This window comes from Podarcis pityusensis (genome assembly GCF_964106645.2).
Source record: "Podarcis pityusensis genome assembly, chromosome: 15".
NCBI classification, from domain to species: Eukaryota; Metazoa; Chordata; class Lepidosauria; order Squamata; family Lacertidae; genus Podarcis; species Podarcis pityusensis.
Genome location: NC_138040.1, coordinates 12,809,863 through 12,824,236, shown reverse-complemented (window position 1 = coordinate 12,824,236; position 14,374 = coordinate 12,809,863). Strand labels below are relative to the sequence as shown.

Sequence of the window (14,374 nt, the reverse complement as noted above, 5' to 3'; positions counted from 1 at the left end):
AAGATTGCCAAAGGAGGGAGTCAGGCTGTGCCCTGACCAAAGGCCTGGTGGAACAGCTCTGTCTTGCAGGCCCTGTGGAAAGATGTCACGTCCCGCAGGGCCCTAGTCTCTTGTGACAGAGCGTTCCACCAGATTGGAGCCACAGCCGAAAAAGCCCTGGCTCTAGTTGAGGCCAGCCTAACCTCTCTGTGGCCTGGGACCTTCAGGATGTTTTTGTTTGAAGACCGTAAGTTCCTCTGTGGGACATACCAGGAGAAGCGGTCCCGTAGGTACGAGGGTCCTAGGCCGTATAGGGCTTTAAAGGTTAAAACCAGCACCTTAAACCTGATCCTGTACTCCACCGGGAGCCAGTGCAGCTGGTATAGCACCGGGTGAATGTGATCCCGCAGCGAGGACCCCGTAAGGAGTCTCGCCGCGGCATTCTGCACCCAGTGGAGTTTCTGGGTCAGTCTCAAGGGAAGCCCCACGTAGAGTGAGTTACAATAATCCAGTCTGGAGGTGACCGTCGCGTGGATCACAATGGTTAGGTCAGGGCAAGAGAGGTAAGGAAACCAGGCACTGCCATGGATTCTTTAGCTGAGATTCCTGCTTTGTGGGAGCTTGGACTAGATTACTCCTTGGGATTCCTTCCAACTCTACAATTCTACAAAGAATCCCAGCTATTAGACTTGAGTGTGCACTTCCATTTTTTTAAAAAAATGTTGATTTAAAGAAGAAGGAAAAACTCTTAAGTGGTTTTGCATGAGAGGCACTCAGAAATGACCTCCCGTCAAGAGCGCAAGAGGGCCCCCAGCCCCCCCCCGTTCTTATTACCACATTCATCCATTTAGACTTCATTTCATTTCATCCCTGACTTTGATATATGAGGGCTGCATTAATTATGGAGGCTGATTCAGTTGCCCTGGTGGGTGCCTGATGCTTGTGGGGGTTTCATCCGAAACAATTAAAAGCTGAGTTTGGAAGGAGTCCTCATCCGTCCCCCCCCCCCCCAACGAACTGCAAGTGTAATTAATAGTCAGCGTCTGGAAGAAATTATAATCCCCCCACCCACACACTCCCTAAGTGGGATAAAGCCATTAGGAGACATCTCCTTAACAATGCAGCTTAACAAGTAGATATGTTCAAATGAGTGTTCTCATTCTGCCAAGCACTTCAGCTCCATGCCAGGAAGACGCTCTTAAAAAAAATAAAACGCTTCCTTGTTAGAAAAAAAGAGACGCGGAGAGAATCTCTCGCCCAGAGTTGCAAACTTCCGATTCTGGAGCTGGGAAAGGTCAAGGGCAATAGCAAAAATAGTGGTGGGAAGTAGGGGGAGGAAAGAGAGGTGGGAAAATATTGTTTAAAATAATAGGTATATCAGTGTATTCAAATCTGAATCGTCAAATTGTGTTATTATTGTCATTATGGTTTTTGTTGTATGTGTCTTTTGTGGTTGATATTTGTATCGAAAAAATGATTAAACAATTTTTTTAAAAGGGCCATAGCAAAAATAAAATGAAATTGGTGGGTTTTGCAGATGTCCAGGGATGAATGGGAGAGGGTTAGCTGGGTGTTGTTGTCCATGTGTAAAGTATTAGCGGACAATATCCAGGAAGCCGGCTTTCTTCAATGGCTACTAGTCATGATGGCTGTGCTCTGACTTCACAGCTGGAGGCAGCAATGCTTCTGAATACCAGTTTGCTGGAAACTACAGGAGGGGAGAGGACTCTTGAGGGTTTGCCATGGAGGCGTCTGCTTGGCCACTGTGAGAACAGGATGCTGGGCTAGATAGGCCATTGGCTCTTCTCCTCTTCTTAGAGTTCTTTGGGTTCTGTCTAACTACAATGGTACCTCTGGTTACGAACTTAATTCATTCCAGAGGTCTGTTCTTAACCTGAAACCGTTCTTAACCTGAGGTACCACTTTAGCTAATGGGGCCTCCTGCTGCCGCCGGCCCCTGGCACGCGATTTCTGTTCTCATCCTGAGTTAAAATTCTTAACCCGAGGTACTACTTCCAGGTTAGCGGAGTCTGTAACCCGAGGTGTTTGTAACCTGAGGTACCACTGTATGTTCCATTCAGAGTAGATTTCATTCACTGAGATTAATAGACCTAAGATAGTTGTACCCATCAATTTCAGTGGGTCTGCTCTGAGTATGACTAGCATTGGCTATAACCCAATGACTTTTAAGAACAAAAGGAGAGCCATGCCATACCAAAATATAATTTATCTTTTTTGCTTTGGCCTCTAAGGATTCTTAAGCCGAATGCTGGTTGTTCAAGTAAAGCCGTATCCTATACTTTCTTGTGCCGATAATCCAGACTAGCTCCTAATATTCTCAGCTGATGATCTATTTTCTCCCCCCAACTAGGGCCACCTGGATCTTCAGGTCCCAAAGGGGCCCTGGGACCTATTGGCGTACCTGGGCTGCAGGTAGGCAAACCAGCTTTCTCACAGATGGAAACGGTGGCAGTCTTCTAACCGCCTTATTTCTCCTGCCTCAGCCCTACTCACACCTTCCCCCATTCCCAAAGGCCCAAGGTCTTATCTCAGGGGTTGGGAACCTCCAGCCCATGGTTCTCTCCCCTCCTTTGGCCCACCAGGCTGAACCATGCCCACCTTCCCCTCATTGATATCCCACGCAACATCAGATGTGGGGCAGGTTTGCCTAATAAACAGAAGATACCTTTCAAGAGAGGACTGCTTTTTCTGAAGTTCTAGCCGCTCCCAGATCAAGGTCTTGTTCCACAGCACAAGATATTGTATGGGAGCAAAGCATTCCTGCACTCATCAGCTACCCCCTTCTCTTTCTTCCCTGCAGGGCATGCCTGGTTCTCCTGGACAGCCCGGATCAAAAGGCTCCAAAGGAGATCGAGGAGAAAGGGTGAGTTCACCTTCAAGTCCATGCATGGCAAATCACCTGGTGCCTCCTTCATTCATGTATTTGGGTGGCCTCGCTTGGCAACTGCAAGGAAATCAGGGATGGGGAACTTTGGGCCCCCCAGTTGTCGCTCCCATCAGCCCCGGCCAGCATGACCAATGATCAGGGATGATAAGAACCTAAGAAGATCCCTGCTGGATCAGACCAGTGGCCCATCTAGTCCTTCTTTAATCGCACATATTTTAAACGAACAAAGCTATTCAATAATCCATTGTTACACTATCAAAACTTATTTACACTGTTGAATTTATGCTACCAGCATTTTTAAATGTACACAATTTTCACCCATATAACCAGTAAACATTTTCCAGTCTTCTTTAAACGTATATATTCTTCTTCTTCTCTTATGCTATATTTTAAATCTGCAAGCTGCGCTTATTCCATTAGTTGAAGTTGCCATTCTTCTTTGGTTGGGACTTCGCTCGTATTCCATTTCTGAGCTAGTGAAACATGGGCCATAATAGTAGCATACAAAAATAGTCTTTTTTGACACCTGGGAATTTCCCCCTGAATTATCCCCAACGAAAAGGACTCTGGTTTGTTGTTTTTTTGGAAAGGTACTTCTAAACATTTTTTTTCAATTCATTATGTATCATTTCCCAATACTCTTTTACCCTTTTACAAGATTACCATGTATGATAAAATGTAGCCTCTATCTCATTATATCTCCAGCATACTTCTAATATCTTCCAACTATGGAGGCAGAGCAAAGCCATCATGGCTAGTAGCCACAGATAGCCTTATCCCCCACCCTCCACCTCAGAATTTGTCCAGTCCATCCAAGTTGGTGGTCATCACTGCCTCCTGGGGGAGCAAGTTAGTATCAGCTATCCCTGTGCAAAATCTGCCACCCACAACCATTCACTCCAAAAGGAAGTTCTATGAAAGTCAAGGGGTTCCCTTGTGGCAACGCATGTAAACTATCACTATTTTCCAGTGGGATCCAGTTGCAATGAAAGCCGGTTTGGGAGTGTGGGATAACTCTTGCTAGCCTCCCCACCAACAAATCAAAGCAAAAACTCAGCCAAACAGCCAATACCATCAGTTCCCCTTGCAAACAAATCAGGCTCAATGTTCAGTAAACAGATTGTTTGAAACACCCCCTAGTTAGCGACTGGGATTCTTCTTCTGCTTCTGTTCCTCATTCTTTCCTGGTGTTCTTTATTTTTTTAGGGGGAACCCGGTAAAAAAGGCGACGAAGGAGACAAAGGCACAGATGTAAGAGCACAACCAGTTCTTTATTGTTGCTACACTCTCCCCCCTTCCCTTGCTAGTAGGTATCTAAGATCTGCCTTCACCAGCCTGATGCTCTCCAGAGGTTGTGGACTACAACTTCCATCAGGCTGCGCAACTGCGCTGTTGCTGGCTGTCGCCAATGGGAGCCAACCTCCAGAGGGCACCATGTTGGCAAAGGCTCCTTAATATCGTAGGATTCGCCTTGTGGTCCTTTATGTATTGTGTATGCAAAGTCCCCGCGAGGTGCCTTGCAGCTAAAGTAGATCCCAGAAGAGATACATTTTAATGGCCGAAAACATAAGAATCTAGAATGGCCAGGCTACACTAACTCTCCGAAAATGGCAACATTAAAAAACAACAACCCCCACCCAATAATCTGCTGTATATTTTGGAAAGTTGCATGTTCTCTATGCATTTGGATGCTTCTTAAGATATCATGGGAACGTGGGGGGCCCTGTGGGTTAAACCACAGAGCCTAGGACTTGCCGATCAGAAGGTCGGCGGTTCGAATCCCTGCGACGGGGTGAGCTCCCGTTGCTCGGTCCCTGCTCCTGCCAACCTAGCAGTTCGAAAGCACGCCGAGTGCAAGTAGATAAATAGGTACCTCTCCATTGGGAAGGTAAACGGAAGCTGTACGCCAGCTCCCTCAGCCAATAAAGCAAGATGAGCGCCACAACCCCAGAGTCGGTCACGACTGGACCTAATGGTCAGGGGTCCCTTTACCTTTACCTTTACCTTTACCTAAGATATCATGACCAAATTTTGAACCATGGGTGAACAGGTTTTCACCTATGCTTGGACGCATTTGAGTGCCATTTTGAGTCAAGATGACATACGGAACCTTTCAAAACTGCAATTTCCATGCAATGCCAGGTTTCAGGTTGCTGGTTGTTAATTAACCATTGTTAACGGAGAGTTGTGCAGACGGGAACGAGTGAGTCCTAAGGACCTATTGTAGAGACCTATACCGAAGGCAGCCTTCCCTTCTCCCTAGTGTGCGTGGATATATAGATTATCAACCATCTCTATATATTCTACCATGTGACGCCTCCCCCTCCTGTCTGCAGTGGTACAGTCCAGATACAAGTTGGCTGTTTTAGTAAGGAAGGAAGAAGCCTAAGCAGGGTGGTTGCAATTTTCCTAAGGAACGGGTGTCCCTTGCATGCATGAACCAATGCCTTGCCTCCAGCAACCCAGATCTCCTCTCCTTTGTAGGGCGAAGGTGTCCAACAGCTTCGGGAGGCCCTGAAGATTTTAGCAGAGAGGGTGTTAATTTTAGAGCATATGATTGGAATCCATGGTGAGTGATGGGGAAATGTTCTGCTCAGCTTTGCCTTATGGGGAGAGAGGAGGCGCCTTTGATTGAATAATATTTATGGAGCTCTTCCATCAGAAAAGGCTCTCTGAGTAGCTTAAAGATCCCGGTAAGCAAGACTTCTTGGTGGCTGCTCCCAGACTCTGCAACTCCCTCCCAAGAGACGCCAGACAGGCTCCCTCCTTATTCTTCCACCGACAAGTGAAGACTGTTTTATTCTGACAGGCTTTGGGGGTAGACTTTTTTTAAGGAAAGGGCTTTCAAAAGTGCTGTGCTGTTTTTGTTATCTGTATTTTCATAGATTTGTTTTTCTATTGTTTTAATCCTGTTACAGCTTAATCACTTTTTAAAGCATGATCTTTGATATGTTTTTAGCTTTCTGCCTTGTTTTAATTTGTGTAAGCTGCCTTGAGTCCCAGGCCAGGAAAAAGAAGGGATATAAATAAATACAAACCTATTTCCAGTCATTGGGTGAAGGGCAGTATAGAAATGTAATTAATAAATTGTAATGATGATGATGATGATGATGATGATGATGATAATAATAATAAAATAAATAAATAAATTCCCTTGCTGGGGGTGGGGAAAACTGCATGCAGAGGGTGGGCAGGGCTAGAAGCAAGAGTGGATGATATACAAAGGCTATGATGCTTACCTTCAGTACAGTAAGCTTCTGCAGCTGTGCAAAAGAGGTTTCTTTCTCCCAGTTCCTGTCACATCACATCTCTCTCCATCGAGGCATTGCCACAGTTCAGAGATGTATTCCAGCCATGCATTAGCGCCTGTGGAAGGGATAGATTGGGGCCAGTGAGGGGGGTGGCCCAGGGGAGAATCCCAAGGGCCGCATCGAGAGATCCTGAGGGCCACATCTGGCCCCCAGGCCTGACTGCCTCTCCCTGTCCCTGGTTTTCCTTTGTTTTCAGATTCTTTGTCTTCCGTTGAACCAGGCTCGGGACAAGACGTGATCCTGGGCGCCCCTCTCCGCGCAAACGTGAAAACCAAGCGGCATCACTCCAACCAGATTCTTTCCTCGCTTTTGGACAGCAGCGAGAGCAAAGGGAAAAGGAGCCGAAGGAAATAGGACACCAGTAAGGGCCCTGATCCATTGTGTCTAACCACAATGACAAATTGCATGCAGAGGCTGTGCTGGGGAAGGGCTCGTAGCTCAGGGGCTGAGCGTCTGATTTGCCTTGCAGAAGGCCACAGGTTCGATCCTCAGTGGCGCCACTGGGAAAGACTGCGACGTTTCCATTGCCAGGTTATAAGGGAGCTGAGTTGCGTCATGTGCTCATTGAGCTTCGGCTGGCCATGCCTTGACCCCACTGAAATCAAGGGGACAAGTTGGTCATGCCTTAACTTAACTCCAATTGTTTTATATGCAGAACATCCCAGGCTCAAACCCCAGCAGCTCCAGTGAGGGCTGGGAAGGACTCTGTCCTGGATCCCTGGAGATCTGCTGCTAGATCAGCCCTGCTAGTTTAAAGTTTCCATTTATTCAAACCCTTTTCCTCCAGGGTACTTGATTTTGTGGGTGTGCTTTGCACAGAAGGCTTTCTTTGCACTGGTTGGATCAGTACAGCTTTCATCACCATTTTGCTTCAAATGAAATAATAATAATAATAATAATAATAATAATAATAATAATAATAATTTTATTTGCACCCCACCCATCTGACTGGCTTGCCCCAACTACTCTGGGCAGCTTCCAGCATATACAAAAAGTCAAATAGTTCGATAGGGCAGGTGCCACCACCAAGAAGGCCCTCTGCCTGGTTCCCTGTAACCTTACTTTTCACAGTGAGGGAACTGCCAGAAAGCCCTCAGAGGTGGATTTCGGTGTCCAGGCTGAATGAAACAATCTCGCTCCATCTCAAGGAGGAAAGTTTCCTCTTTGGAAAGAAAACTGTGCAGGGGCTGAGGTCAGACAAAATTGCAACATGTGTATTTTTTCGCATCTGGGAGGCGTCCCACTGTAATGAGCCCTTTTATTGATAGGTCCAACAGCGAGGGCTGAAGATCTTCCAGAGATTTAGGCACAGAGGTCCCTGCAGGACAGGAGGATGGATCAACCCGTCGGAATAGGAAGGCATTCCTTGAACTCTCTTTGATCTCTAAAATGTATACTTCACAGTTACTACATTGCCCTATCTCTGCCCCTGTGTCAGTGTCCATCTCAGATGACCACAGTCATGCCCAGAAACCCCAAAGGCCACGTGTGATAAAGACACTTCTTAGATGGTGCTATTGATGCAAGAGCTGCCCAAATATTCTACCTTCATGGAAGCCTTTGCATCGACCCCTGCTTGCCGAGGTACCCTTTTGTTTCTGCGGTGGAATCCGTCTGCATTCTGGAATATTCCGAATATTTAGCTGTGATTCTGTGAATTCATGCTGGATGTGGCTGTTGTACCAATTTAATTTTTAGGTGGGTTTTTCATTAGGTACCAAAACGTTTGATCGGGGAACTAGTACAAGACAGGCCTGACAGACTTCAGAACAAATCACAGATCTAGCAGGAAGTTTGTTTAAAAGGCAGTCCAACAAGCTTCTTGCAAACTCGAAAGGGGAAAAAATAAAACACAGCCATGTAAGTATATGAAGAATCAAAGGAAGGAGACATTTCAGCTTTTCCAGGAGAGCAGTGGTGGTGATTGGAGTCCCAGATCCCTCATTTCACATATGAGCAATTCCCAGAGAATTCATGCACACCCAGCAGACTGCTCTATTCCTTCTTGCACAGTTCTTTCTCTCTCCACTCGAGATGGGGGAGAAATTGCACACAGAATTTATCGACGTCGCACAGCATGAGAAGCGAAACACAGCCGTCCTACAAAATTCACACGTATCCATACTCTGCAGGGCAGTTCTCTCATCCACCAGTGTTTACAAAAAATAAATAAATGCATCTATTGGGAGAAAGCTCGCCTACAAACGCATGCACTAGTGAAAAGAGCCTACCAGGGGAATTCTGGTTCATCGGTTTCAGCTAGGCTTATCAACCAACAGTATTTACTAGTCCACAACCAATAAAAGTGATTGCAGGCGGTTGGAGTGTCTGACCCTCTGGGACTCTCCCAACGCTACAATTCTGTGATCCTAAGTGCATTCTCTCAGGATGCAAAGCCAGTAAGGAACTGGTTCTGCCAGAGTTTACCCACACCCTGTTAAAAGACTGACTACCCCTGTTAGTAATGCGGTTATTTTAAACATTCAGGTCCTTTCTTTGAGCTGAGAACTCAAAGCCACATTCCAACCCGTAAGATAAGTCCCAGGGCAGGGGTTAAAAAGCCTGATCTCTGCTATAAATCAGAAATCCTCCCCCATCCCATGCCACTTTGTAGGAGAGAAGTAATAACTGGGGATTCCTACACTCTTCTTTGCCTCTGCAAGTACGTATACAGGCTTGCTTCCAGCGTGCAAGAAGAAGATAAGAAAAGCCATTTTAAGGATTTAATCCTCTTTCAAAGTTGTCCAAGATGGCGGCCATCTCATCTCTTGTGGGTGTCAATACCATTCTTTATGTTTATGCCTGTCCTAAGACTTACATTTGTTGCATTCAGATCCTAGCTGATTCTCCAGGAGCTCAAGATGGTGTACATGGTTCTCCCTCTCATATATCCCCACCCACTGTAAGATAGTTTGGGCTGAGAGGCAGTGACTGGTCCTAGGTCACACCCAGTGAACTATATGGGTGAGTGGAAATTTGAACCTGGCTCTCCCATGTTCAACGAACTAAACACTTCACTGCACTAATACCTCTCCACACCATGTATATTTTTGAAAAAACATCTTTATAACCTCACTTCATACTCCCCTTTCCCCCTAAACTAAAAGTCATAAATATGGCGAGCTTTCCTCATATCGGGGAGTTGTTCCATCCCCTTGGTCGTTTTGCTCAACATTTTCGTAAACATTTCCATCTCTGCAATATCTTTTTTGAGGGGGGGCAGCCGCCTGCCCCTTCTGCTTTAGTGTTTACAGGGGTGTCCACAAAACCCGCCGTTTGCTGTGGAATCAAACGAACGGGAAAGGTGCTATTCATTTCCACAAAGCTCGTTCTGAGCTGTTTTGAGCTATGCAAGACGGTTTAGGCCGGATCTCTGTGTGGTGTTAACTGTTCGCAAATATCTCACCTTGTTATAAACTCCTTGCCTTCGCAACTGGTCGTGTGGTCTCACTGATGTTCAGCTACCAAGGTTCATCTAGCTTTCACCCTGTTTCATGAGCTCTATTGGTTTATCAGGCTATAGAGCAGCGATCTCCGGTTAGGCAGCTAGATTTCAGGCAGACACGGAAGCCAGCTTGGGTCTCCCCATCGCAAAGCAGCCTGCTTTCAAAAGTTCGTGTTGCAGCTTCCTGCAGACCTCGCTTTGGGTCTGAGATGTGGAAACCTGATGTGGGCAGGGCAGTTTTGAAACCTGGTTCAGCCTGGAGGCTTCCATATGCTGACCCCCTAAAGGGTAATAGTTCCCCTAAAGGGAAAAGAAAGCTTTTGCCTACAGATCGTGCATCATTACTGTTCAGACCTGCCAGCTGTTAATTGTATCTTCTCCCACCCTCCCAATTTGCTATGGGTTTCATTACTGCGTATGAAATGTTTTGTACTATTGGAGACACTATTAAAGAACCCATAGATACCAAAACTTTCTTATTTAATGCACTGAGAAATAAAACATACTGTAAGCGAAAAGTGGAGCCTCCTGTCCTTTATTTCTCTGTTAAGTCTGGCTTTTTGGCCAAAAGTTGCACCACAAAACATACCGTATTTTTCGCTCTATAAGACGCACCAGACCATAAGACGCACCTAGTTTTTGGAGGAGGAAAACAAGAAGAAAAAAATTCTGACTCCCAGAAGCCAAAACAGCAAGAGGGATCGCTGCTTTCACTGCGCAGCAATCCCTCTTGCTGTTCTGGCTTCTGGGATAGCCGCGTGAAGCCTCTTCAGGGCAGCAGGATGAAGGCTCTCGCTGTTCTGGCTTCTGGGATAGCTGCGCAGCCTGCATTTGCTCTGTAAGACGCACACACATTTCCCCTTACTTTTTAGGAGGGAAAAAGTGTGTCTTGTAGAGTGAAAAATACGGTAATTACGCAATGTGGGGGTTTCTTAGCACAGATTCCTGCTGAATCAAACCAGGATGCACTATACTGCTTTGAGGTTTGTTACGATCAAGAGGCATATGAATTTTATGAAATAGTAAATAAATACTGATCCTGGACATTGTCCATTAAGCTTAGTATTGCCAACACTGACCTGCAGTTGCTCTCCAGGGTTTCAGTCAAGGAACGTTCCAAGCCCAGCTTGCAGATACTGGAGGACGTTCCCCCTTGTCATGAACTGGTTGGACACAGGGGAATATAGGGAAGTTTTAAAATGTTTAATGTTTTATTATGTTTTTATATACAGGGTATGTTGCTAGCCACCCAGAGTGACTGGGGCAACTCAATCAAATGGGCAGGGTATAAATACTAGAATTATTATTATTATTATGAAATGTTGTTGTTGTTGTTTAGTCGTTTAGTCGTGTCCGACTCTTCGCGACCCCATGGACCAGAGCACGCCAGGCACTCCTGTCTTCCACTGCCTCCTGCAGTTTGGTCAAACTCATGTTTGTAGCTTCGAGAACACTGTCCAGCCATCTCGTCCTCTGTTGTCCCCTTCTCCTTGTGCCCTCCATCTTTCCCAACATCAGGGTCTTTTCCTGGGAGTCTTCTCTTCTCATGAGGTGGCCAAAGTCTTGGAGCCTCAGCTTCAGGATCTGTCCTTCCAGTGAGCACTCAGGGCTGATCTCCTTCAGGATGGATCGGTTGGATCTTCTTCTCAAGTCCCATTGTGGAATAGGGTGTCCCTATTTTTACTGGAGAAATGTTGGAGGGCATGGAACTGTAGTATTGGGAAGGACCCCAAGGATCATCTAGCCCTTAGCAGGATTTGCCCCGTGGGCCAAATTTGACAAGTGACCTAGAATTCAGCGCCACCCATCAGCTGACATCACAATGGTGTCAGCTGATTGACAGAGGGTCATGGCTTGGGGGAAATGGCTTCGTGGGCCAAACTTGGGGGACAAGATGGGCCTGCAATCTGGAGGTTTCCCCCCTCCCAGTCTAGTGAGTGCCATGAAAACCTGAGTTCACTGAACTGGACATCAGTATAATTGACAATGGACCCATTGTATGATATTAACCTCACTTCCCAGGTAGAGTTTTCCCACATGTTCCATGTTGAATCTGGTCTATCTGTGGGTTTTACGGGACCTATCGTGGGATAGGGGAGAGCATTGCCAAAAAAAGAAGAAAAAGACATGGACAGCTGGTTGACACTTGTGACATTCAGTAGATGGGAAGAAGATATTTCCACGAATAAGGAGAACTTGGCCTGGCAGATATTGGAGCCAAAAATGGTTTTCCAAACCAGTGTTCCCCCATTCTCTCCCCTCCCTTTTAATTCCCTTTTCAGCAAGGAAGTCTGACACTGACAACACTTGATTCATCCTCAGCCAGGGCAATGGGAACAGGAAGAGCGCTAATGTCTCAGCAGCTGATGATAAGGGAGGGAAGAAAAAGTCACTGTCAAGCTCAGTCCCCTTGGAGATGTCCTCTGCCTCGATGCCTTTTGACAACACCGCTCTGATCTCATTTGCTTTCCTCGGCCTGTAATTGTTTTGAAAAGCAAAGCACATCATGGCAGCCGCAAGCTTCGCAGGGCTTGTGGAGAACTGGTCGTGATCCCAGAAGCTTGGAGGAAAAGCAGGGAGGTTCTTAACGCTGTTCCTTCTCCAGCAGAGTCATGGCCACATCCAGCGTTGCTGTCAAGAGGTTTGAGATGCTCTGACTCTAATGATGTAGTTCACTTTTTTGCAAGGGTGTGTGTGAGTTGGCCCAAACTGCCCTTTTATGCTCCTCACTGCTCTGATCATCAATATAGCAATGTGTCTCTTTCCACCTGGGAGTCTAGAACAGGGGTGGGCAAACTAAGGCCTGGGGGCCGGATGCGGCCCAATCGCCTTCTGAATCCGGCCTGCGAACGGTCCGTGAATCAGCGTGTTTTTACATGAGTAGAATGGTCATTTAAGGTTTATGATTTCTCTATTTCCTTCTGAGGAAACTGAATAGTTCAGTGAAACGAGGTTTGTAGCTGGTATCCCGTTAAGGCTTTGTTCAATTCTAGGTTTTTCTCATTTTTTCCCTTAAACTTTTTGATTTTTGTTATTTAGTTTAATTTTATAAGATAATATTTCTAGTCGATTACTTCTTGTTTCAGGGATTTTCATGGTATTTCATTTGTTTTGTGTTTTTACATGAGCAGAATGTGTGCATTTATTTAAAATGCATCTCTGGGTTATTTGTGAGGCATAGGAATTCATTCTTTTTTTTTTTGCAAAATATAGTCTGGCCCCCCACATAGTCTGAGGGACGGTGGACCGGCCCACAGCTGAAAAAGGTTGCTGACCGCTGGTCTAGAATGCCTGGCTCTCATGCCAATGGACATTTTTCCAAGGAAAGAAAAGCACAGATACCGGCAGATACCGTTGAAGCTCCCTGAACTTTGGGAATTTTCAGCTTTGTGCTGTCAGAAACCAAAAACCGGGAACCACTAGATGGCACTAACAAGCCCACTTGAACTACAGCAGACTCCACAGCCCCTCAGCTTTTCATAAACCCAAATGGGTTGTGTTTGGCGTTCGGTTGCAATTCTTGCACCAAGAACCACAGCTTTCTCTGTTATGCACTGCTGGTACCTTCTGCTTGCTTCTCTTTTTGCAAATGTATTTTTTGTATTTTTTTGTTTTAGGTAAGTATGAGAAAAACAAATACAGAACCGGAGTACAACGGTTGTTAATTACTCAAAGCAAAGTGTGCAAATACATTACAAAATTTGTATTCTGAAATTGCGGAGAGTAAATATTTGAAAGACATTTAGTTCACAACGTCTAGTTGTCTTATTTATTTTATTGCCTTGCATTTCTACCCCACCTTGCTTCCCCAGAAAGCTCAAGATGATGTATGCTGCTCTCCCCCCTCCTCATTTAATCCGCACAACAACCTGGTGGGGGGTAGGTTAGGCTGAGAGACAGTGAATGGCCCAAGGTCGCTGTCAGGAGTCAGAGTCAGGTGTAGATCAGTAATAAACAAGCAGTGTTTGTTGAAGTTAACTCCTTATTCAAAGAAACCAAAACAGCACAGGCCTAGTGATCACAGCAATTCTTCTCAGTAGGTCTTGCTCTAATGAGGCAGTTGTGGGGACTGAAAGTTCCTGCCTTCCCAGATATGCCTAAGTTCTCTTCAGGGTTTCCCCCCAAGCAACCAGAGGCTGCCATCTGCCTGCAACCAATCTCTCCTCTGCTCTTTTCACTTCTCTGCATGTTCTGGGGGACCAGAGGGGAGGGGAGCTGGCTTCCTCAGCAGCCTGCCTCTACTCTGCCTCTTGGCCCCTCTCTACTCCTGCCTCTGAGTCTGGACTGCTCTCTGCCACAGACTCTTCCTGCTCACTAAACCCTGTTGCCTCTTCAGCTTCAGACACCTCCTCCTCCCAGTCTTCTCCATCTTCTCCTTCTGACCGCTCATCATCATCCCATGCCCCTGGCTCTGAGCTTTCTTCCCCTGGGGGTTCCCTTTGGGGTTCCCCACCTGGCTCCTCCCACCTCTCCTCTGCATCCAGCCAGTCCATGACACTTGCTCCCAGTGAGCTTCGTGGCCAAGTGGGGATTTGAACTCTTGTCTCTCAGGTCCTAGTCTGACATCCTAACCATTGTACCAGACCGGCCTTCTTATGGAACCTCTCCATAAGGGGTTGTGTGATTGGGGGTGGGAGGGATGATAGCATTGTTATAAGAGAGCAAAAATGGATGCAGGTGGCGCTGTGGGTTAAACCACAGAGCCTAGGACTTGCCGATCAGAAGGTCGGC

The 14,374-nt window shown here is 46.3% G+C and overlaps 1 protein-coding gene and 1 long non-coding RNA gene across 4 annotated transcripts in view; both read left to right on the top strand.

Annotated features, from left to right (window-relative positions):
- Positions 1–10,154, top strand: part of COL26A1 (collagen type XXVI alpha 1 chain) — a 101,118-nt gene extending 90,964 nt beyond the window's left edge. For 2 of the 3 annotated variants that reach the window (XM_080983122.1, XM_080983123.1), the window contains exons 9-14: positions 2,351–2,412; positions 2,801–2,863; positions 4,094–4,138; positions 5,372–5,456; positions 6,395–6,559; positions 7,467–10,154. In XM_080983122.1, coding sequence (XP_080839248.1) covers positions 2,351–2,412; positions 2,801–2,863; positions 4,094–4,138; positions 5,372–5,456; positions 6,395–6,552 — 413 coding nt within the window. In that variant the 3' untranslated portion in view covers positions 6,553–6,559; positions 7,467–10,154. The remainder of the gene's footprint in view (positions 1–2,350; positions 2,413–2,800; positions 2,864–4,093; positions 4,139–5,371; positions 5,457–6,394; positions 6,560–7,466) is intronic. The other variant, XM_080983124.1, reaches the window with a different exon arrangement.
- A 1,298-nt stretch (positions 10,155–11,452) lies between these two features.
- LOC308464445 lies at positions 11,453–12,300 on the top strand. The gene is made up of 2 exons (XR_013980051.1): positions 11,453–11,665; positions 11,926–12,300. It is a non-coding gene; the product is annotated as an uncharacterized lncRNA (long non-coding RNA).
- The last annotated feature ends 2,074 nt before the right edge of the window (positions 12,301–14,374 follow it).